The following is a 24,318-nucleotide window of genomic DNA, read 5'->3' as shown; positions in this document are numbered from 1 at the left end:
CTAACTTTTATATTTTTTGCAAATACGTAGTTTACGATATTTAGCGCGTAAAAGACGCGTTGGCAAACGTGAAAAAAGAAAGTGGTAGTGTGGAGTTGAATTGAGGGAGTATAATAATAATATTAATATTATTATTTATTATTTATTATTATTATCATTATTATTATTATATTAAGTATTAATATTAATATTAATATTAATATTAATATTAATATTATTTCAGTTCAATTCAGCTCCAATCAGCTTAGTTCAGTTCAGCTCAGCTACATTGATTATTTCGGCTCCATTGATTCGATTCGGCTCGATTATTTTTTGATTCGATTCATTTATTGATTCGGCTCGATTCATTCAACTCTAAAAAGCCAGAAACAACCGGGCCTAATAATTATTTCTCTTGTGCAACCAATAGATAGATATTATATGGGTTGTGCTCATTCATGGACAGATTTTACTCTTTTATGGACGTGAATTACAATTATACCCTTGTTATTTAACAAAAATTACAAAACATTTAACAAAAAAAAGAAAGAAACAAAAGAAACAGCACATCAACGTAACTCCCTCTCCCTACCACCACCAGCAGCACTATCGGCCGGCACCACCCAATGGACCGGTTAGTCGTCCCCACCACAGAGTGTACCGGCAATCGCCGTCACACGACAATAATTTCAATAACCCTAATTAATTTGAGTCATTCAATTGGTATATTTACAAAGTTTAAAATGGAATTATTATTTAATTAATATGAGATCTAAGATGTATAATTGATGAATTTTACTAAGAATTTGATTAATATGAGATCTAAGATGTATAATTGATCAATTTTACTAGGAATTTGATTAATTTTTGGGAGGAAGATGGAAAGGGGAAAAAAAGAGAATTTTCTTTAGAAGGGTAGAGGATGGAAAACTTATGTAAAAAAGTCCATGAATAAGTAAATCCCGTACATGAAAGAGCAACTACGTATTATATATACCCTTGAAAAGGAGTTGGAAAGAATACCAGTTTACTAGGTAGTATCCCGCGCTTCGCGCGGCCTGTTTGAAACTTTTATTATTATAATTGAAGAAACATAATATAATTCATATATGACATTTAATATTTTTGTTTATAAATAAAATAAATTAATCTTTCTCAAATCTTATTTTTTTTAGTTTTAATTTCAATGTATTAAAATAAAATACATGCAATTTTAATTATACGGAGTAACTAATAAGTGATAATTAGTTATGCATGATCAACGTTTTATAAATAATTTTGTAACTAATCAAATATCATACTCCCTCCTATGCGCAATAAATTTCCTCTTTCATTTTGACACAAAAATTAAGGAAACACATTATCCCAGCATATAAATAAATTTGGACCACACATATACACTACCCCACCATACAATTAAATTTGGACCACACAAACACTTACCAAAAAAGAAAATAGGGAAGTTATTGTGAATAGACAGAAAAAATAAAATAGGGAAGTTTATATATTGAATAGAAGGGAGTATTAATTATAATAAAATATATTTGAATAATGTAACAATCAACATTCAGTTCTTAAATTAGATTTATGCTCCAAATTAGTTAATATATGTTCAAAATGATGTGAATATAATTATAGGCACTTTTCATTTTTTTTTTGTATACCGTGTGAAATTTATGGAGCAAACATATCAAGTCCAAACTAAACTTATTCGAATGTTTTGGTTGTGTCTTGCATGTGCTATGTATCAAACATAACTATTAGAAATTTGCACATTTTTTTTAAACAACTACGGAGTATATATAATGATGTTTAAGATTTTACCTATAAATAAAATAGGTTGAACATTCTCAAATATTATTTTTTGAGGTTTAAATTCAAAGTATTTAAAAAATACGGAGTAACATATAAAATATTTAACTAAAAGTAATATCTAGTTAGCCATAATTAATCAATGTCGTTTTATACTTGACGTATACATATTTAATTGAAACTATTAAAGACAAATGTAACATGTTTTCTACTTTTTCATATCGTTTATAGCACTATTGTACTTAATAATCATTACTTTTATTTTGATTATTCGAATCCACTCGTGATCACTGTGTACATACATACTCGTTATCACATTACTTAAACCCTCACAAAAAAAACTCGTGTATTTAATTTGTCCCAATATAACTTTTTCATTTCCACACTATAAAAGCTTATCTTTTGTAGTAAGCTTTAAGTTTTGTTTGTAATAAATACAATGACTCTTCCAAATATATTTTTCTTGATGGATTTAATGGTCTAGGTTTTATAATTTTCTTAAAAGTTTTTTTTACGTAAATGTAAAGCATTTTGAGACACTCACTTTAATCATCTATGCATATCAAAATATTTCATTAAATATAATAAAAATTATACTCTATTGAAAGCATTTTTCGCAATAAACGCAATGATTTACATTTTAGAATTTTTGTCATAATAGTTTTTTAATTATTTAAAATTAAACCACCATAATTATTTGATGTAATTTTATAATAACATTTATTAAACTATAACTAATACTCTGCTGAGATTTATGCTGCATTTATTACGTTCGTATTTAATTATCGGCTGTAATTAATGATGGTAATTAAGGTTGAAACGCCACGTGGCGCATCCACAGCATTTCAACCCAGTTTTATATATATAAAATATTTTTTATTTTATTTTTTTTAAAAAAATTGGAAAAAAATTGTTATCATCAGAGATCCATTTTCCCCAAATTAGAATCAGGTAAATTCGCTTTTCTTGTTTGTTTTCCATATCTCACGAAAATAGATGAGATGAAGAGCATTAAACTGAAAAGGTCATAGCTTTGCGTTTTCTGTAACAATTTATCTATTTTCCTTTGATTTCAGGTTTGCCCATGTTTTTTATATTAGCAAAGACACCTTATCATGGGATACAAGCGGTAAGTAGTTTATATTATGTGGGCTGTAGTTGTTGTATCGAAATCTTCACCTGGATTTTGATATTGGGTTTGTTTGTTTCAACTTATTTGCTGACATTTCATAGTAAGTGAAAAGGGTTTTAGTGATGGTGTCTGGAAATGACCCTGTTGAATCATTATTGAATTCCATTCAAGTTGTTAAGGACTTGTTTTCGCCATTAGAAGCTGGTTTCAAGAAGGCTACCAAAGAGTTTGAGTCTATTTGGTTGGGTTCCAACAAGGTTTCCTGTTATGCGGAACTGTTAGGGCATTTGAATTCTTCTGGTAAAATTAGCAGCAATAAGAACTGTAAGGTACACGAGTCATTGTTGAGGATCACTCCTTCCTCTTGTACTTGTTGCGAGGGTGGGAGTAAAAGCCCGTCAGTAAAGACTCCAATTAGGTCAGTATTAGGAGTGCTGTCGCCAAAATGTGGGAGCTCTGATCATAAGGTCAATGTGATGAAAAAACGGTCAAAAGAAAGGGATTACCCTCAAAAAGATGGCTCATGTTCCAATTGTATGCAGTTTGCTAGAACGTGGTCTTTGTTCCTTGATGGTTTTGTCCAGGCTTTTCATGCCCCCTTTGAGTTTGGAAAAAAACGGTGCTCAAAAGTCGTCGATGAGGGAAAAGTTCTCTCTTCACTTGCTTGTCCACCCAGTTCCGCATTCTCGTGTGATTTGAAGAAAGGAGAAACAGAAAAGGGCTTGTTTTTTATGATGCTGCCGACTGAGGATCATAAATGCGCAGAGGGGAAACTGCTAAGCTTTGAACTATTAGTAGGTCTCATTTTTGACCACTTAATTCAAAATCTTCAAAAGCTTGACCATGGTGCTAAACGAAAGGAGGAAAAAGTTTATGATTCTCCATTGACTGATCCTTCACCAGCCATTCACGTTGATAATTGGAAAGCGGTAACCAGTATCATAGAGGGTAAAAAGGCATATATGAATGATTTTTTGGGGAATCTAAATTTTGCGAGGGTGGGTGAAGTAGCATCTACTCATGCTGGAGTTGTTTCTCCCGTGAATGAAGATGGGGATGATGGTGAGACTTCTAGGATTAATGAAGAATCCGTAGGGTTACCACCTCAAAAGTTGGCTGGTGGCCTGCTTGACATTCCCTTGTCCAATGTAGAGCGCTTGAAAACAACATTGTCAACCATCTCAATTTCAGAACTTATTGAGCTTGTGCCCCATCTTGGTCGTGCTGCCAAAGATATTCCTGATAAGAAAAAGCTGTTTTCTGTTCAGGATTTCTTCAGATACACCGAGGGTGAAGGTATTATTTGTTTTTTTTTTTTTTTCCCTAAATTCAGTTTCTCTATTGTTTTACTATTTAAGCAAGAATTGTAAATTTGCTAGTCTCTTTTCTCAGTTGTTTTTTATTACGAGTACTGTGTTAAGATATAGAAGCATGGAATATCAAATCATGCCATAAGTGACGGTTGCATATTCGCATTTGATATTCACATGTAATGCCGAAATGGGCACCTTCTGTTAGCGATCCACAATATCTTTGTCTAAGGGTTTTATGTAATTTTTTTTTTAAAATGCTGGGATGATACTGTTCGTAATAAGAATATATTAGGAGTGGTTTAGGGTAAAAATAATAGTGACTGAAGAGTCTTTCTTTTACAATGTAAGAAAATTCTACGATGACCCACTTTCTGGGAACACAAGGGTCAAGCCACCTCGCAATTTGCTGCTGCTTGGTAAATGTACGTATTCATAACCTCAAGTGTGTTTTCTAATTATTGGTGGGAAATTACCATTCCGTTGTTCATAGAGTTGTAGCCTGTAGCCTATCCTTTTTTTAACGTAATCTATGATGGTTCTTCTAGTTTCATGTGTAAAGTTTATCTGGGTTTTCCACCTTGGACAATGTGTTTTTGACACTCTATGAGCCAACATTTCTCTTACACCTCTTATTCTCTTGCACTACGCGTTTCTGCTGTCTTTGTCTAGGTTCTTTGTGGCTGTGATGTTTATAAGAATTCTGAGAAATTTAGTGTGGCTAGGATTCAGTGAGGACCGAGGAGAGAGTTTTACAAAATGAGTATTGGCCATGGGATGGTGAAGATAAGGAGAGGTCACTTGATGAGTAGAAAATGTTTACCAGTATAGAGCCCCAGGCTTCCAAAACCGAGTGCCTGAAAAAATATCCTTGGCTGGATCAAGTCAAAATTTGGGCTTCGATTTGAGATGGACTGAAGCCTAAGTAGGAATCGGTACTGTTGTTTGGAACATAACTGTGATTGGGAAATGGCTTTGTCAATGGGCAGTTTTTGAAATGTAAATCCCTCTTATTAAGTGACCAAAGCTAATATATCTTTGATACTTTCATATTCCGCCTGATGCGTCTCTTTCTTTTCTGCTGTTCAGGAGTATGACCCCGGGTAATAGGATGTAAGTAGGCCCCTGAGAAAATTCAGAAGACCATTGTTTTTCTTTTTTCCATCGTAATTATTTCTGACCATGTCTTTCACTACTTTGTATTTTTTGGGAAATGGTTGAAATTCAATGAAAAAAAATGTATAATGCAAGACTGGATCTAACACTCTACTGCAACTTGTGAGACCGCCAGTTAACTCCTCACCATAACCTATCTACACTTACCACACATAACTACACGCCATTAACAAAATAAAACAAGACAAAAATATATCTGGATTCGCCAAGCATACCAGAGGGTGTCATTTGATTTGAAATCTGGTAGCAAAACTGAGCCTGAGTGCCTGTCCCCTGAGTACGACGACGGAAGAACCTGGAAAAGGTTTAGGCCTTTAGGGGTTGGGTCATGTTGTTAGACAATCGTACCTTAAACCCTTTATAATAGCCGATGAAAGTCTACGGTGATGGAGGTGGTCGAATGTGAGGAGTGAGACGGGGTAGGGTGGTCTGAGTGTGTCTGTTCGTGGGTTCATGGTGGCGAGAGGTTGTGGTTACTGGTTGGGGATGGATGATGGTGGTGGTGGCAGTTTGGAAGGTTTTTGGGGAGTGGAGTGGCTGATTAGTCAGAGGTCAGGAGAGGGGTTGGTCGGGTCAACGTGGGTGGGCGGTTCTGACGGTGGTGTCGGGGTAGGGAAGGGTGGTTTATGTTACAGAGAATAGGCTGGAATTAACAAAATAAAACAAGACAAAAATAATGATCAGTGACATTTCCATAGGTCATCCTTAGAGGGGTTGACATGCTTAGAGCAGATCTTCAGTGATTTATGTTACAGAGAATAGGCTTGAATTGGTTCATGGTCACCTACAAGCTACAGTCACTGTGGATCTTCACTTACTTGGGCAGGGGCCACACCCTCAGCCCAACTACATTATTCTGTAGTTATTGTTGATTGTTAAAAGCTTCAACTCACAATGCCCTGTGGAGTTGTTACTTAGCTCATGGCTCATGTCACAACATCGTTGGACTTATAGACAAGTCCATTTCTTTTCCACTTTCTCCTATCACTATTACTTGCTCCTTTCACCAGCTTTACCTTTCTTTTTTTTCCTACTTTGGAAAAGGTCAACCTCGTCCTTTTCCCTCAAAGCAAGGTTCATGAGTTCATGAATGGATGGATTTGAATTGTGGAAAGATTTAGCGGAATGGATGGAGTTTAAGACCGCTAAAAGACAATTTGTGATTGGATACAAGATTAAACAATGGCATTAAATTAAATGCAACAATGGGTTTTAAATTATCTAACTAATTATTTGTATTATCTTTTTCCTAAAAAGTACTCCCTCTCTAGTACAGTAACACATTAAAGTCTTAAAAGTTAAAACTATTACTATTTCTGATTTATAATTTTGTGGTCAGATGTTTGGATTGAGTATCTTTCTATAATGTGACATCAATGGAAATAAGATAAGAATATCTTGTCTCAGTGTTGTATGATTAGTTTTAGCTGTATTTATGCCCTCCCCATTGACAATTTGTCCAAGATCTGCCTCTGCCTACAGTTCCTTGCTTATTTGGTTCTTGTCTACTAATGCGAAAGTGAAGGAAGGATCTAATATGAAAATATATTTGAATTTGAAGGAGTTAGAAGTTACACGGAAGTAGCAGAATTTTTGATAAAAATATAGAAAATTAAAAGAGATGGCATGAAAAGTTAGAATTGGCGTGTTCATTTTTTTTTTGTGTGAATTATGATTTGACAAGACCATTGTTATGAAGAAAACGTTAAAAAAGGAATGGTCGCCGGACTTCTTTAGACCAGTAGCTTGTTGTTTTATTAATATTTTGAGTTTAACTGGTTAAGGTTGTGTTACTCCTGCACTTCACTCTGGTTGCGTGTCGCGACCAAAGTGAAGTATCGGACACAACACGACACTGGGACACATAATTTTAGACCAAAAAAATGAAATTTCACAGAAAATAACCGTGTCCGATACTCCACACTGGAAAATAACCGTATCCGATACTTCAAAGTCCAAACTGTGTTGTGTCTGACATTTACATCCGAGTTAAACATAAGTTTAAGAGGTATCACCGTGTTAAAATGGAAAAATGTAGGGAACCAATTTTTACAATCTTCGGAACACGCCTTTTCTTGAATGTTGCAAAGTTGCACGTATTGCTAATCTTGATTGTTGCGCACTTTCACCATGAATGCAGCCAATGCTGCCTTAAAATATGCTCCTTCAAAACCCTGACATGACAGTTGCAATGCAGCGTAACAACCCTGATTTAATACCATGAAACTACCACTTTGGTTTCCATGCTACACTTGTCCGTTGGATATCTCTACCCATTAATGGTGCACTAAGTAAAAATCTTGAGAAATAACTGAACTTTTCGCAGGAAGGAAATTTTTCGAGGAGCTTGATAGAGATGGTGATGGTCAAGTAAATATTGAAGATCTTGAAATTGCTATGAGAAAGAGAAAATTACCTCGTAGATATGCAAAAGAGTTTTTACGGCGAGCTAGAAGTCACTTGTTTGCAAAATCATTTGGTTGGAAACAGTTTCTGACCCTGATGGAACAAAGGGAAGCTACTATTCTTCGTGCCTATACTACTCTATGCTTGACCAAGTCTGGTACACTTCAGAAAAGCGAAATTTTAGCATCTCTGAAAAATGCTGGACTTCCATCAAATGAAGACAGTGCTGTTGCTATGATGAAATTTCTGAATGCTGACTCTGGTGGGTCCATCTCTTATGGGCATTTTCGTAATTTTATGCTGCTGCTTCCTTCTGATTGCCTGCAAGATGATCCTAGGTGAGATACTATTTCATTTCATAGTTAGATGGATCATATGGCTTGGATTCATGTTGGGAAAATGAAATGGAGGCTTGAATATGATGTGTAATGATGTTTGTCCGATAGAAGACAAATGCACTAAGGTAGTGTCTAGAAAAGCGTAATTGATTTCTTTTTCATGATTTCAATTGTAGAAATTAAAATGTTTTAAATTCTATTTCAAATCCAATTTCATAAACCTGTTTGGAGATCATGTGGAATTAAATTTCGAATTTCAATTTCTCAATGATGTTTGGAAACCTATGGAATTGGAATTAAGCGCAGTTGGATATGTAGTTTTTGAGAAAATAGTAGTGTGTAAAATTTTAATAATACAACAACAACATCAGAGCCTTAATCCCAAAATGATTTGGGGTTGGCTGACATGAATCATCGTTTAGAACCGTCTATGGGTGAACGCACACCTAAAAAATGCGAAAAAATAGAAAAGAAAAAGTGAAAAACAAAAGGGGAGTGAAACATAATACAAAAGCCAAGTAAACTTATAGGTTTTAAAATCGAAGTCCGTATTTCTTTTATAACAACTTAGAATTTAAATCGAGAATCAAGGTTAAAATGATTTTGAAAACCGAAGTAAAACTTACGGGTCCGGAATACCTTAAAATGAACCAAGTATTAATATATAAGAAAGTTGTTGGTAAAAAGGTGTAATAAATCCGAAAAGAACAAATAAATTTTAAAAATTAAATAAAAACATTAAATATATCAAATAACGTCAAATACTAAAAATCCATATGTATCATTGCCCTCCATTGTGCCCTCTCTGTCACCATTCCCTCATCAAGCCTGAGAAATCTCATATCGTGCTGTATCACTCTCTTTTGGTCTCCCTCTACCCCTAGCAACCTTTTCTATTCCCCAAGTCTCCAGCCTCCTAACTGGTGCGTCCATAGGTCTCTTTCTCACATAGCCAAACCATCTTAGTCGGTTTTCCATCATCTTGTCCTCTTATCCTCAATTGGCGCCACTTTCACCTTTTCTCTAATCACCTCATTCCTTAATCGATCTTTCCTTGTATGGCCGCACATCCACCTCAACATACGCATCTCTGCCACACTCATCTTTTGAATGTGACAATGTACGATGGTGATGTTGTTATGTGGTGGATTGGGATGGAGAAAGAAGATGTGGAAGTGTATGTATAAAGGAAGGGGTGGTATTATAGTTATGTGATTTGCATGAGTCATTTGGATGGTTTAGTTTTGTCATTTATGGTATGTTTGGGAACCTAGAATCGGAACTGGATTTGAGCTCGATACCTTATCAATTTCTAACATAGTTAAAATTCTCAAATTCCTATCCAATAGCAGTTATGTCAATTCCATCACTATCTAATCTCCTATAATAAACTTTTTTTTTTTGTAATGTAAATTTCGTTGCAATATTTTTCTTTTTAAAATTTTTTTACAATCACAAATATTTTTCGTCTATATTTTTTTAAGAAAATTAACATTTGGTGACCTCAACCTTCACCCAACGTCCGGATCCGCCCAATTCCAATCCCATGGATTTCTTAAATATCATTGATAAACTGAAGATTGAAATTGAATTACATGTGATCTCCAAACGGGTTCAAGGAATTGGATTTGGAATTGTTTTAGATCATTTTAATTTCTTTAATTGCAATCATGAAAATGAAATCAATTCTTTGTTTCCAAACACTACCTTAAGGAAATTGTATGACTTCAGTGAATGAGTTGAAAAATGGTAGGGAGTGCCTTTTTTGTTAAAAATCCTAAATTAAAATGAACTAGTATTTCACAAGTCTGAGATAGGAGATCATATAGTGATAAAATTAATGACTAACTACTATGAGATTTGAGATTCTCAAGTTTTAGCTGGTTGGAATGGAAAAGGAATTGAGCCGAATTCCAATTTCAAATTCTAAGTTTTTCCAAACACTTAAAATGTCTCCGTTACGAAATTCAATTCTAATTCTGATTCCCAAACATAAGAAAAGCCACAATAGGCTGGTATTTCAGTCACTATTCTGTAAATGGAAAAGTATTACTCCGTATTTTGCCATCCTTTGCAGAAGCCTTGCAGGCATACTGACCTAACAATTTTGTTGAATTTCGGAATCATTAATGTCTAGTAGGATGTACTTTCTGATATCTGAATTTTGATTACAGATAATGGCATTTATTTTTCTTTCCTTTTTTCCCTGTTAAAACTAAGATTACATATCAATTGCGTAATACAACCTTTTATATTCCGAATTTTTGTGGGAACACTCGCCGTTAAAAAAAATCTAATTTCAGGTGTTGACCCCCTCAAAAATATTTGGTTTTGGAAGTCTAATACTAGCATATCCTTGGATACAGGAATCTGTGGTTTGAAGCTGCAACTGTGGTTCCAGTTGCACCACCAGTGGAAATACCTGCTGCAAATGTCTTACGATCCGCTCTGGCAGGTGGTCTTGCCTCTGGACTATCTACATCTTTACTGCACCCAGTTGACACCATTAAGGCAAGTCTTCATATTCAATAATTTGAATTTCTTTTGCAATTTGCTTGCACTTTTCGATCATCATGATTTGGAAGAGGGTGCAACTGCAAAAGGGAATAGAGAAATGTGGTTTTACTTCACTGTACACAAATTCTGAAGTGAAATGACTATACAATACTAATTCATTTATTTTAAAACTGAAGTGACCACCTTATATGTTTAGCAACCCGTTCAATGCTTAGTGATCATTTTATCGTTAGCAAAGATCTTAGTGAACCTTTTAGCTTCAATTGTCTTGTTTTGACTTTCTCACAAGAGACGAAGTGTTTAGTTAATGCCGTGGAATCCTATATTTAGACTAAGAATGGGCTAGTCTAATCGTTTTCGTCTGTTTTTCAGCTTAGAGTTCAAACATCCACATACTCTTTTCCTGAAGTTATATCAAGTGTCCCTCAAATTGGAGTTCGGACATTGTACAGGGGTTCCATCCCTGCAATTCTTGGGCAGTTTACTAGGTCTCCATTGATCCCTTTCAATGCTTGTCTTTTTATGATTATTTGGGCATAGCTTCTTATTCTACTATATATTTGCAGCCATGGACTACGAACTGGGATTTTTGAGGCTACCAAGCTTGTGCTAATCAATGTCACCCCGAATCTGCCTGAAATTCAGGTATTTTTCATTTTTATTAAGTGGCTGGCACCTTTGGCTCCTTCAACGATGGACAAGAAAACCCCCTCCCATAAAGGGGTCCCCTTTGTATAAATAATGTCCATAAATAACCATCACCTTGAGGTTTCAAGATAAACAGTAGCTAACATTGCAGCACTAATTCAAGTAAAATAATTGTATCATGCATTACCTCTTCCAGCGTGATTTAAATGTGGTTTTAGAATTGCAAGTCAGACTTGTAATGGAGTAAACATAGATGCTTTAGTTTCTCATTATGATCTCCTTCATACTTGTGCCTTTGTATGTAAAGTATCTCAGAATCTTTATATAACTCCGCGAACCTGTGTCCGAACATGTCACTCTCAGACGTGGGTATGCCTATTGGACACTTTATTTTAAGCAGAAATTAGGATTTTCCACAAAATAAGCCAGTCCGACTCTTGAACACCCTTACCCTTATTGGATTATTTTAAGAGTAACATTGTTCATATTTTCAAAGATTTATTGATTGAAGCTGCAGTAACTTTGTGCATTCAGACATAAATTTGAGATGCAAGAGTTACTGAAGTCACATTACTATTTGTCAAGATTGGAACATTGTGGTTGTCATTCATTATTGTTGTTCTTTTTTGTAAAAGAACTTTTCACTTGCAATCTGTCTTCTAATGATCTTGTCCATCTGTGTGGTACCCCGTTATTGGATGTACTTCCTCTGTCTCATCTTTTTGTTTGCACACTCCTTTTTGGTGCATATGTGCCATTTGTCTACCTTTCCTATTGGAAGTTTTTGTGAGACACTAGCTAACATGTATACCCCAATTTGTGAAAAACTACCTATAGTTTTAATTTTTGCCGAACACTACCTAATATTTACCAAAGTTTGTTAAACACTTGCAAAGGTAGATTTCCGTAAAAAAAAAAGTTAAACTTCCTTCATTGACTGATGGGATCATGTGCATTGACACGGCTATCGCAACCCTATCAAAAATAAAACCAACCGGCTCTAACTAATATAGCAGAGGTAAGTCGGGTATCGTACTCCATAGGGAGGCGGTCACTATCTACCTGTTATTCAGTCTGTCTACGGTCACAAAGTGGGGGGTTTGATTGAGTTGTTTGACTAAACTAATGAACTGAAACAAAAGCAATAAGAGGAACAACAAACAAAATTAATAAGAGTGAAATAAGATGTGATCAAATAAAGAGAAAGATGCCAGGATGTCGGTTCACCATGATATCATACAAATCAGCTAAAGGTAAGGTTAGTCAGTCTTATGTGAGAAGGGTAGTGGAAAGGTCCTTCCGGTCCGCTATCCGCCCTAGATTCTTCCTAAATAGCTTCGGCTCTGATTAGGGTAGTCTATTGTTCATAGCAGGTCTGTTCATTCCAATCTTCCGATCTAGGTCTGAATTTAACCAGTTTAATTACTTCAATTGCGTGCACTCAACCTAATAATAACTATTATATTGCTATAAAACAATTCTCACAACAAAAACCTCCTAAACTAATTATCGCATCATTGCTTTACTATCATGGCTCCCCTAATCTTAGCATTAGAGAAATACGCATGACGATAAATAAAATAACAACGATTGAATAAACTATGCTAAACATGGTATTAAGATGATTAAAGAGAAATAGCATAAACTAAATAACAATACTAATAACTAACACAAATTAAAGAACAATAATATTGAGTGTGCAAAAGGAATTGAATTGAGTAAAAGAGAGTAAAGAAAGATTACACAAAGTAGATCCGGAAAATGAAAGGCAAAGTAACGTTTAACGAGATTAATCCTGAAGTTAATGTAAACTGAATGTTTAAATAGAAAGATGAGATAACCTAAACCTAATTAAGTCTTTCCCTAAACACGTAATAACTTAAAATATCAAAATAATAAGTTCACGTAAGAAAATCTCGCGTTTAGATAACAAACTGGTCGATCGAGTTCTTTGATTCTTCTCGATCGAACAACTCCTCAGCAAAACCTCTCGATCGAGTACTTTTCCTACTCGATCGAGGAACACCAATATCTCACCTCTCGATCGAACACAGCAGGGGTTCGATCGAGGTCTTCTCACCATCCAAAAGGTCTTTATCGAGCATATAGGCCAGCAAAACCTCTCGATCGAGTCAACTGCCACTGAATCAAGTCAAAGGACGTATAATTTATCTTCCAAGGCGACTTCACGCTTCCCAAGACAGTAGCATTCTCGCTCCAATTCTTCCATCTTCTAAATGCGAGCTAAAAGGACAAAAGGCTCAATTCTGCTTCTTTCAGGTCCAGCAATTAAAGCCAAACGAACCAAAGTAGACTACTCGGGGCATTTCGTAGCCTAAAATTACGGGAATTGCATAGAAATGCGTGCAAATAAGACTTAAAAAGACTATATAAAATGCACGCATCAAATCTCCCCAAACCAAACCTTTGCTTGTCCCCAAGCAAACTGTATGCAACTAACTAATGGAACGGAATAAAACTCGGAGCTAGGTACAAATCGTCTACTTAAACCAATTTAATGCAAGTAAACTAACACTTGTAGCAAAAACTGTCAAATGAAGCAAGTATATGTAAGAGAGAAAGAATAAGAAGTCGCTCACCTAACTACGACCCACATAAACATGCATGCAATTGATGTAGCTAAAGTCGTATTACCAAATCAAAGTAAAACTATCTCAGGACTAACAAGAATAGCTAGTGATAAGACAGGTATCGAATCCACAGGGAGGCGGTAAAAGCTAGTCTAAGAGTATTTAAACTGTCTAGAAGTAACCAATTTCGGGGGTTTTGTTTTGAGTTGATTCTAACAAACTAATTGCAATAAATAAAGGATGAATAACAATATTATTAAAAGTCTAGGAATTAGGTTCACTAGGTCAATCAGTCGGGGACTATCAATCAATTACTAAATCTATTAAGTTGTTTAAGGTCATAAGATCTATTCGACTCCATTATGCCCTTTAGATCGATTCTAACACGCGGTCGCTATGATTAGATACTTTCTATTTGATTATCGCACCCTATATCAATTCTAACCCGGTCGGCGATAGGATCGATTCGCTACACTAATTAATAACTCGGGCCTCAAGTGATTAACTAGAAGAATTACAACAATCAAACAACAACTTTAACGATATCAATAAAGAACTAATTGATTTTCCTTCTTAATTAACCTAGATCCCCTTCATCCTAGATGAGGGGATTAGCTACTCATGATTATAATAACAACAACAAACATGATTAAAGATGAAAACATAATTGCAAGGTGAAAACAATAATCAAGAACATAAAACAATGATTTAATTAAAGAGGAAAGATTAGTACCATACAAAAGGAAGATTAGGGTTCTTAAGAGAGTTTTCCAAAGAATACTTAGCAAAATATAACGTAAGTTAACAATAAAACCCGAGTCTTTAATTTATAACAAAAGATTAACGTTTTAGGAAATTCCTAAATAAACCCGAGAAAGGATCCTCGATCGAGTCGAGGTGACTCGATCGAGGACGGTCGCTCGATCGAGTCGCCAGTGACTCGATCGAGGAACTAGCTCGAGGTTCTTCTTCTCTTCTTTGACTTCTAGTCTTCATGATTCCTCGTTTCCCGTGCCATGCTTCGTGTATTCTTCTATGCCGTCTCCGCCATGCTAATCTTAGCTTGATCATACTCATAACGAGTCATTTCTGCATCAAAACACAAAATAGCGGCGAGATCGACAATTCATTGAAATAAAGCATATAAATGATATAATAGGCACGAAACGGTATGTAAAAACGGTATAAAGGAGCTATAAAAGTATATATGAAAGTGATACATCAAACTCCCCCAAACCAAACCTTTGCTTGTCCTCAAGCAAAGCAAATGACCAAACAAAGAACAACAAACATATGGTGAATGAATAACTCAGAGCAAATGTCTAGGCACATACAAGACTCATTTGTCCATATCTATAACAAAGTAATGACCGAAGTTGTGCTAATAAAACAAATTCAAAAAGCACGGGTAATAGACTCACGCAGCTCTTACTCAAGATGTGACATGATACCGAGACTCAACCAAACACTTTTCAACCTTGCAAGACCATTCTGTCGGATTCTCGCGGTTTCACTCATGCACTCATAATGGGTGATTTATGTAAGATAGAAAGAATTAGACTCTCACTCAACTTATGAGATATGCATGCAATCTAATGTGATAAGAGATTCTCCAACTAATACGCATTCACTTAAAATGGACAAGTACATGTATCAAGGACGTAATGGTGGTAAAGTGGCATGGGTATAGAAGTGGCTTGTGCAAAAGCACGTATGGGTATGTGAGGCTCAGACGGTAGTCGCAGCTCTAGACACCAATAGCCAAAACTAATAAGTAATAAATCAAACATCCAACTGGAGAAATAATCTCAACTTTGACAACATATGAGAGAAATGTAAAGGCTCTCCAAATGTGCATTAGACTCCAGTAATTACCACACACGACCTCCTAACAAAACTTTACTACACACGACCTCCTAACAAAACTGAATGAAGCATACATTTTTTCTCTTCTTTTCTCTTTTGAATCTTTTCTTTTTTTTCCGAAACTTTTTCTTCTTTTTTTTTTTCTCTTTTCTTTTTCTTTCGAGACTTTCATTTTTTTTCTAGCTGCTTCATAATACTTCTCTTTTTCAACATAAGAGGTCACACAATTGTTACAAAAAGATAGCTACTACCCATATGACAAATAAAGTCCCAACCCAACCAAAGTAGCTATAACAATAAGGCTCAAACAATCTGCGATCGTCCCGAAAAAGGTAGGCAAATTCGGAATGTAGCTAAGAAATAGGATATAAAATGGCTACATGGTTCAAACGGGCTAACAAAACTGGGTAATGTAAGGCTTATTTGAACAATGAGAATCGCCTATCCACATGTACTTAATCAAATGAACGCGCAAAAGCTAAGAAACTAATGTCACACTTATGCAGTTTGATATTACATATACCACAAGGAGACCACACTCATTAGCCTAAATAACAATGAGACCGGTTTATTAATGTTCCCGACCTAGGAAGCTCTAAAGACCTCTTTAAATTTAAGTGGTTTACCAACAAAATAAAGTCAAGTCTACTCAAGATAAGGCATATTGTGACGATCAAGACTTGAGTAAAGAGCTTTGTTCATCATAGCTACAGTCAAAACAACGACATGGACAACTAAATGAGACTCAAATGCAAAGACAAAGCAAGTTATCATCATTGCTATACAATTCACCATGACTCGACTCAAAATAAACAAAAATAAATAAAAGACATGTTTTTGGATTTTTTAATTTTTCAATTTTTTTGAATTTTTGATTTTTTTTTCACACAACAATAAATAAAAGCACACAACGGGAATAAAAACACTCCCCCAAACCTAAATGTCACAGTGTCCTCATTGTGACGCCCAGAGCAAAGAATCACACGTAAAACCAAAGAACCTATAGGACACTACTAACAAAGGAAAGAGGGTAAAAGAAATGCAATAAAAATAAAAAGAAAGATAATACCAAATTGTGAATGCAAAGAGCCTCCCCAAAAATTTGGAAAAAGAGGGATGTAGTGACCATCATCACCACTCGGGCTCCGTAACCATCATCAAAACCATCAATATCAAGAGATATAAGGACATAAGCTCGGGATCGGAACGGCGCCGCGCCATCGCCTCTACCACGAGTGGGTCTCCGAACAGTGCGACCACGAGTGCCTCCGAGCAAAGCAAGCGGTGGAAGTAGAAAGCGAAAACCGCCGAACGGGCCTCTCTCGGGAACAAGGATGCTAGGTGTCCTCCCGAAAAATGTATAGGCCGAGAGGGGCGGACGGAGTGTAGAAGGGACGGCCTAACGCACCAAACTCGGTGCTAAACCGTCCAAACTCGTAGGAGTCACTCCGTAAAGATGAAACACACTACTGTCGTCACCGTGAGTAGTGTAGTAAGAAGGTGACACACCGCCATACATCGTCCCCCGTAAGCTAAAGTCATAGCCTCCATCCTGTTCCCACATCCTCCTCTCTCGTCAAAGCAAAGTGTTGATGCCAGTGTGCATCCTCACTTCCCGCTCAACGACGGATCAAAATGGTAACCCGGAGCATAGCCCGAAGTGGGATAGTCAAGGAGGTGGAGGAGGAGCGGGCCGGTAGGAACCTCGCAGATGGGTAGTGGGTGCACGACGTCTCGGCGCCGCCGGTGGTGGTGGTAGTACTGACCCAGGAAAAGTAACCAAAAGATCCTCGGGGATCGGATAAGTAACGGGTGGGGTCGCACCACCCGTACTCTCCTCGAGGGGGTCAACAAGAGGGCAACCGGGCGCAAGGAAGAAGCATGTACGACTCACCCTCGGACCCTCCAAAGAATGGTCCTTCCCATTCTTAATATCAATATAGGAAATGTCATAGCGAAGGTGGTCATCATCAACAAGTGGCTCATAGTCAGCCATGGGCTCATATGGGTCATCACCCTCAAAGTCACAAAATGTACCCTAGCAATCTTGGTGATAAGAGCACCACGTCAAGGTTCCCGCATCGCCCAATCGCCCTATCAAATGCCGAGCAGACAAGAGCAGGGGGAGAGAATGGAATGTCTCCTCCTAAAAGGATTCAGTGTAACTAGCAAGTATTAAGACCTCATAGTGGAGGTCTTGCTCTTATCACCGACCATACAAAGAAATAACTCGGATACCTCAAAAACATACGAAGGCAAACGTGTTGACATCTAACAAAGCCATAAAGATCGACGTCCGCATCCATATAACCAAAGTAAACAATGGAAAATAACGAACGGCAGACAACCCACCAACACCATACAAGTCCCCTTCAAGATGCTTATCCAACTCCAAGATTTCGTAAATACGGCCAAAGGTTAAAGACCGTTCAACATTAAGCAAACGAAATCGGATTAGGTGATCACTGGGGAAATAAGTATAAGAGCTCAGAAATTCAAGAGTTAGGGCGGGTGGTAAGATAACTCGTGGAGCGTGAAAAGACCCCGCAACCCGATTTCATTAAACATGCCAAACATAATGTCGTCTATCTTCAAAGTGCGCAAAATTTTCCTATCAACACATCGAGTGGCACTCATGTACTTGGATAACGAGATACACAAACCGCCCTTTCGCACTTTGTCACGAAATTCGATAAACGGATAATCGCCTAAGGAGACAAATCATCCTCAAGACACAACCTCCTCAGAATTACGGGTTGTTGAACCAAAGGTGCTCTCCTTTCTCTAGTCCGCTTATTTCCTTGCTCGAAGTCGACATTATCTACATAAGAGCAAGTAGAAAATTAAACTCCAACAATGTCGTAAAAACAAATCCGGTTTTGCACTCATGATTCGAAAAATCAATTTTTAAGACTCCAAATGACAATGAAAGCATCCAAAACCTTAGGGGAACATGAGTATGTATCAAATATCAAGATTCCAAGCAATAGAATACAATTCTAACCAATTTAATGCAAAATTTCTACCCGGATTTTGAAGAACCCTAATTCCCAAATTAGCAAATTAGGCATGAATTTCGACAAGTAAGGGGCTAGAAAGCAAGGAAATAGCAATTGTATACTAGCAATGGAAGATTTAATACAATAAACTCAAGATTTAAGCAAGAAAAATCTAAATTTTCGAGACATACAAAGACCAAATCGCGACTTACCTTGGTAGTTTAAGCAATAGAATGGAGAAAATAAGCACAAGAGAATGATTCAATCAAGTAATAAGCAAGAAAGCACAAATTGTAAGTGAGTTTTGATGATGATTATGATGAATAAAGAGAGAATGAGTAGTAGAGGAGGAAGTATGCAGGGATTATGTCGAAAAAGGAAGAAGGAAAGTGAAGGAAATAAGAGCAATTAAACACAAAACCTAAGAAAAACAAAACGCGGAATCGGTTTATTTTGGTTCCTCGATCGAGTCGCATTGCCGATCGAGGATCCAATTTCAGGACTACCCAACTCGTTTTAAACTTTTCTTAATTCTCACGCAGGTTCCTCGATCGAGTCGCGGTGACTCGATCGAGCCGAGAGGTTCCTCGATCGAGTCGCACCGACTCGATCGAGGAAGTAGTCCTGGGGCTCCTTTCTTCGTCGTTTGTTACTCATAGCTTCAAATCCCGTCAAAATTCCTGCAAAAGACACTTGAAAGCATATCAAGTACCCTCTCCTCGCCTCTCAAAGTTCAAAGAAACATAAAAACAAAAGCAATACGCGAATTTAAATCCTAATTACAAACTAATGATTTACAAAATCCGAGCCGCTCTCGGTAGCGGCCATGGTCCCGCACGACCGTAATTCTTCATCAGTGAGAAGAATCAATGGGGAAGAGGTCAAGAGCCTCTATGATCCCCACGAAAGCACCTTCATAAGACGTTTTCAAGCGTTGCCCATTCACTTTCAAGGTCTTTCCCGTGTCGAACGCAGCAGAATCGACCCAAATTTGTTCACATCGAATAAAGTGAACGGTCCGACCATCTACTCTTCAATTTACTCTTCAATTTACCCGAAACAAGCGCAAACGAGAGTTAAACAAGAGAACTTTCTCACCAACACGAAATTCTCTTTCGTAAGATATGCTTCACGCCACTTCTTCGTTCGCTCCTCGTATACTGAGCACTATCATAGGTACGCAACGATCGAAATTCATCTAGCTCATTCAATCGCATCAATCGTTTCTCACCCGCCAGTGAGGGATCCATATTGACTCCTTAATGGCCCACATAGCCCTATACTCAAGCTCCACGGGTAAATGGCAGGACTCGCCATGACAAGTCGGTAAGGTGAGGTGCCAATCGGCGTTTTGAAGGGAGTACGGTAAGCCCACAAAGTATCATCGAGCTTCCGACTCCAATCCTTTCTATTCTTGCTTACCACCTTTTCCAAGATCTGTTTCAGCTCTCTGTTGGAAACTTTTACCGTCCACCTGGTTTGAGGATGATAAGCCGATCCTCTTCGGTGTGTAACGCCATACTTCTTCATGAGAGAATTGAGATGACGCTCATCAAGTGCGTGCCTCCATCATCGATCATCGCGCGAGGCACTCCAAACCGTGGAAAGATAGTCTTTCAAAACAACTTAACAAATGATTTAGCATCACAAGTGGGGTGGCAATTGCTCCACCCATTTAGAAACATAATCTACTGACTACTAATATGTATTGGTTCCCAAAAGATGTAGGAACGGCTTTTGTAATCAATGCCCCAAACGTCAAAAATCTCTACGGAGATTCCGGTTTGAGGCATCTCACGCCTTTGCGAGATATTGCGTTCTTTGACAAGCATCACAAGAACGACAAAGTTAGTAGCATCCTTAAGGATAGTAGGCCAATAAAAACCCGATTGCATTACCTTAGCAAATGTCCTAGAAGGACCATGATGACCACCATATGAAGAAGAGTGACAATGAAAAAGGATGGCACGTACCTCACCCTCTGGGATACATCGTCAGATATACCATCAAAGACACTCTCTAACAGATAGGGATCGCCCCGGAAGTACCTCTTCACATCACGCATTGAACCTCTTCTTCTCACGATAAGATAAGTCAAGAGGAAGCGTACCTCCTACCAAATAATTGGCATAATCTGCAAACCACGGGGTATTTGCAGCTACAAATTTAGAAGATGGTCGCCTGGAAAAGAATCATCGATGGGCAAAATCTCTTCCCGAGAATCTCAACTGGACAAATGATCCGCAACAACATTTTCAAAAAGACCCCGGACTTATCACGGATTTCCAAATCAAATTCTTCGCAATAATAAAATCCATCTAATAAGTCTAGGTTTAGCCTCTTGTTTGGTTAAAAGATATTTTAAAGCCGCATGGTCAAGTGTGTACAATAACTTTAACCAACAAGATAAGCTCTAAATTTGTCTCAAAGAATGTATTAATCGCAAGAAGCTCCTTCTCTCGTAGTAGCATAGTTGATTTGGCATCGTCGAGAGTCTTGCTTGCATAATAAATGGCATGTAACACTTGTCCTTTCACGCCCCAAAGCGGCTCCAATCGCATAGTCACCGGCATCGCACATAATCTCAAAAAGGAAGGCTCCAATCCGGAGATCGGATAATAGGAGCTGAGATAAGTGCTTGTTTTATCCTGTCAAAGGCTTGAACACACTTGTCAAGTAAAACACAAAAGGAGCATCTTTATGAAGAAGTTGAGTTAGAGGTTGAGCAATTTTAGAAAAATCCTTTATAAAGCGGCGATAGAACCTGCATTTGACCAAGAAAACTACGCACACTTTTAACATTAACCGGCACGGAGTTGCTCAATTACCTCAACCTTAGCTTTATCCACTAATGCCCTTACTCGACACCAAATGACCGAGTACCACTCCTTCAAGAACTATGAAGTGACACTTTTCCCGATTGAGAACAAGGTTGCTCTCCTCATAGCGCTGCAAAACCTTAGTCAAGTTTCTCAAGCAAACATCAAAATCGCACCATATACACCGAAATCATCCATAAAGACTTCCATGATAGACTTCATGTAATCGTAAAAATATGGCCATCATACAACGCCGAAAGGTAGCAGAGCATTACATAAACCAAAGGGCATCCTCCTATAAGCAAATACACCATATGGACAAGTGAAAGTGGTCTTTTCCTGATCCTCGGGATGAATGGGTATCGAAAGAAACCGAGTAGCCATCAGGTAATGTAAATAACTATGACATGCTAATCTCTCTAACATTTGGTCAATGTAAGGAAGTGGGAAATGGTCCTTTTTAGTGGCCGTGTTCAACTTCCTATAGTCAATGCACATCCTCCATCCCGTGACAAGTCTAGTAGCAATCAATTCATTTTTATCATTCTTTACTACCGTAGTACCTCCCTTCTTAGGTACAACTTGGACAGATCGACCCACTTAGAATCGTAAATGAGAAAATAATACCAAAGATCAAGCAATTTTCGTACCTCTTTTCTTACCACCTCCCGCATTGGAGGATTTAGCCGTCTCTCGACCTTGTGCACTAGGCTTGGGCCTTCTTCCAAGTGAATTCTATGCATACAAAAGTCGGGACTAATACCTTTGAGATCGTCAATTTATACAAAAATCAACGGGGATGAAAAACTTCCCTATTCGAACGGGAACATCCTCTAACACTCCCAGGGGGTGTTTAACGATTCATCGGCCATCCATTCATGTCATATTAGAATCACAACGGACCCATATTTAACTTTTTACGGATAGAATACGGCATAACACCGACACTAGCTCCCAAATCACAAAGAGCTTTACTAATAGAGAGATGACCAATTTGACAAGGGATAGAAAAACTTCCTGGATCCTTTAATTTCGGTGGTGAGTTAATCGGGCAAATGGCACGCACTTCGAGTGTAAGCAATAGTTTCTACGCGTCAAAGGATCTCTTCCTTGTCAAAATCTCCTTCATGAACTTCGCATAAGCCAAGACTCGAGTAATTAGTTCAAGAAAAGGGACACTTACCGTAGATTCTTCACGACCTCCATAAACTTACCGAATCGCTTATCCACTTGGATTTTTTGTTGTCGGTGAGGAAAAGGTAGTGCAATGGTTATGGGCTCGGCTTGCTTCTCTTTAGAAATAACTTTTCAAACACCGTCACGACATTTGGGATCCTCGATCGAGTCGGGGTGACTCGATCGAGTGGGTGGATCCTCGATCGAGTCGCCGTGACTCGGCCGAGGAACCTTTACAGTTCGACTTTTTCGTCTTTCGTACTTTTATCGTCACTCGTGTTTCAACTTCGTCAGGCTCTTTCTCATCATCACTAAGCTCCAAATTACCCAATCCTTTTGGGATGTATGTAAGGACTTCATCAACAAGAATGGGCACTTCGTTCTCAAGACTTTGCAAGTCGGGATTCGTATAAGTACCGCTTCACGGTGAATAACATTAGCTTGCTCACGAGCTTGCTTACCTTGAGGAGGAAGACCTACTACGGCTGTTTTGATGGGTTTTGAAGTGCCATCCGAGCCACTTGATTATCTAAGATCTTGTTATGGGCAATCAACTCGAAACTGAGCCCCCTGTCGCCGCATGTGACAAAGTTTGTTGCAAAAAGATCGCGCAACTCGCCATATCATTATTCGGAGCTTGTTGAGGAATTTGTTGAGTTTTGCCGAGGAGGTCAGGCCGATATTGATTGTTGAATCGCCTGGCCTCCTTGATTTTGCCTTTGATATTCCCCATGTTCGGGACGATTCACCGCGATTGTTAGGAGGGATATAAGGATTCTTTTCATGGTTGGATCATTGCTGCGGGTTTTGCACATTCTCGCTGTACCATTGAAGGAATGGATGCTCTTTCGTTCTTTCATTTCAGAAATTAGAGAAAGGTGTACCTTGTGCACCTTGTACGTAAGCCTCTGCCTGTAAGCCCGAAAGGCGTTAACCCGCTCAAATGTGCTCATAGAATCACCGCACCATGACCATCTAAACCGCATCTAGCACAAGTCTCCTCTACTACGACTCATAAAGATGAACTCTCTTTACTACCCAATGATTGGGTAGTCTTCATCTTAGCAATCGGGCGTAAATAGCCTCACCGTGTCGCCAAAGCACTATCAACCCCGCACCTCGCGTGCTTCCCTAGATTTCCATACCTCGCGGTATGGGTAGCAATCCGATCAATCAACTTCCACGCGTCACCATCTAGTGTGTTATCTTGAAACCTCCCATTAGCAGATGAATCCAAAAGGGCACGATGATCGTCAAACAACCCGTTATAAAACCGGTCGCAAAGGAACCACTTTGGGAAACCATGATGGGAATCGATCGAACTAAACGCAAGCGAGTCCAAGCTTCGCTCAAATCTTGGTGGCGTCTTGCTTGAAACTAGTAATTTGATTCCTCAAAGCATTAGTCTTCCGAGTAAGGTGAAGTACTCTCAGAGAAAGCAAGAGCCAAGGAATTCCAAACAGAACTCCTTCGTATCCATATCCATATCTCTTAACCACTCGGCAGCTCCATCTTTCGAGAGAAAGGAAAGAGCACCGCTTAACTTGAT

The 24,318-nt window shown here is 37.9% G+C and overlaps 1 protein-coding gene across 2 annotated transcripts in view; it reads left to right on the top strand.

Moving 5' to 3' along the window:
* The first annotated feature begins 2,665 nt into the window (after positions 1 to 2,665).
* LOC141633422 (calcium-dependent mitochondrial ATP-magnesium/phosphate carrier protein 2-like) overlaps positions 2,666 to 24,318 on the top strand; it is a 35,832-nt gene continuing 14,179 nt past the window's right edge. Inside the window, exons 1-7 of one of the 2 annotated variants that reach the window (XM_074445900.1) lie at positions 2,666 to 2,742; positions 2,868 to 2,920; positions 3,025 to 4,219; positions 7,736 to 8,153; positions 10,520 to 10,664; positions 11,043 to 11,158; positions 11,237 to 11,315. In XM_074445900.1, the coding sequence (XP_074302001.1) occupies positions 3,046 to 4,219; positions 7,736 to 8,153; positions 10,520 to 10,664; positions 11,043 to 11,158; positions 11,237 to 11,315 (1,932 nt within the window). In that variant the 5' untranslated portion in view covers positions 2,666 to 2,742; positions 2,868 to 2,920; positions 3,025 to 3,045. The other variant, XR_012538192.1, reaches the window with a different exon arrangement.

The sequence above is a fragment of the Silene latifolia genome, chromosome Y (assembly GCF_048544455.1).
Source record: "Silene latifolia isolate original U9 population chromosome Y, ASM4854445v1, whole genome shotgun sequence".
Lineage (NCBI taxonomy): Eukaryota > Viridiplantae > Streptophyta > Magnoliopsida > Caryophyllales > Caryophyllaceae > Silene > Silene latifolia.
This window is presented reverse-complemented; position numbering and strand designations above follow the sequence as displayed.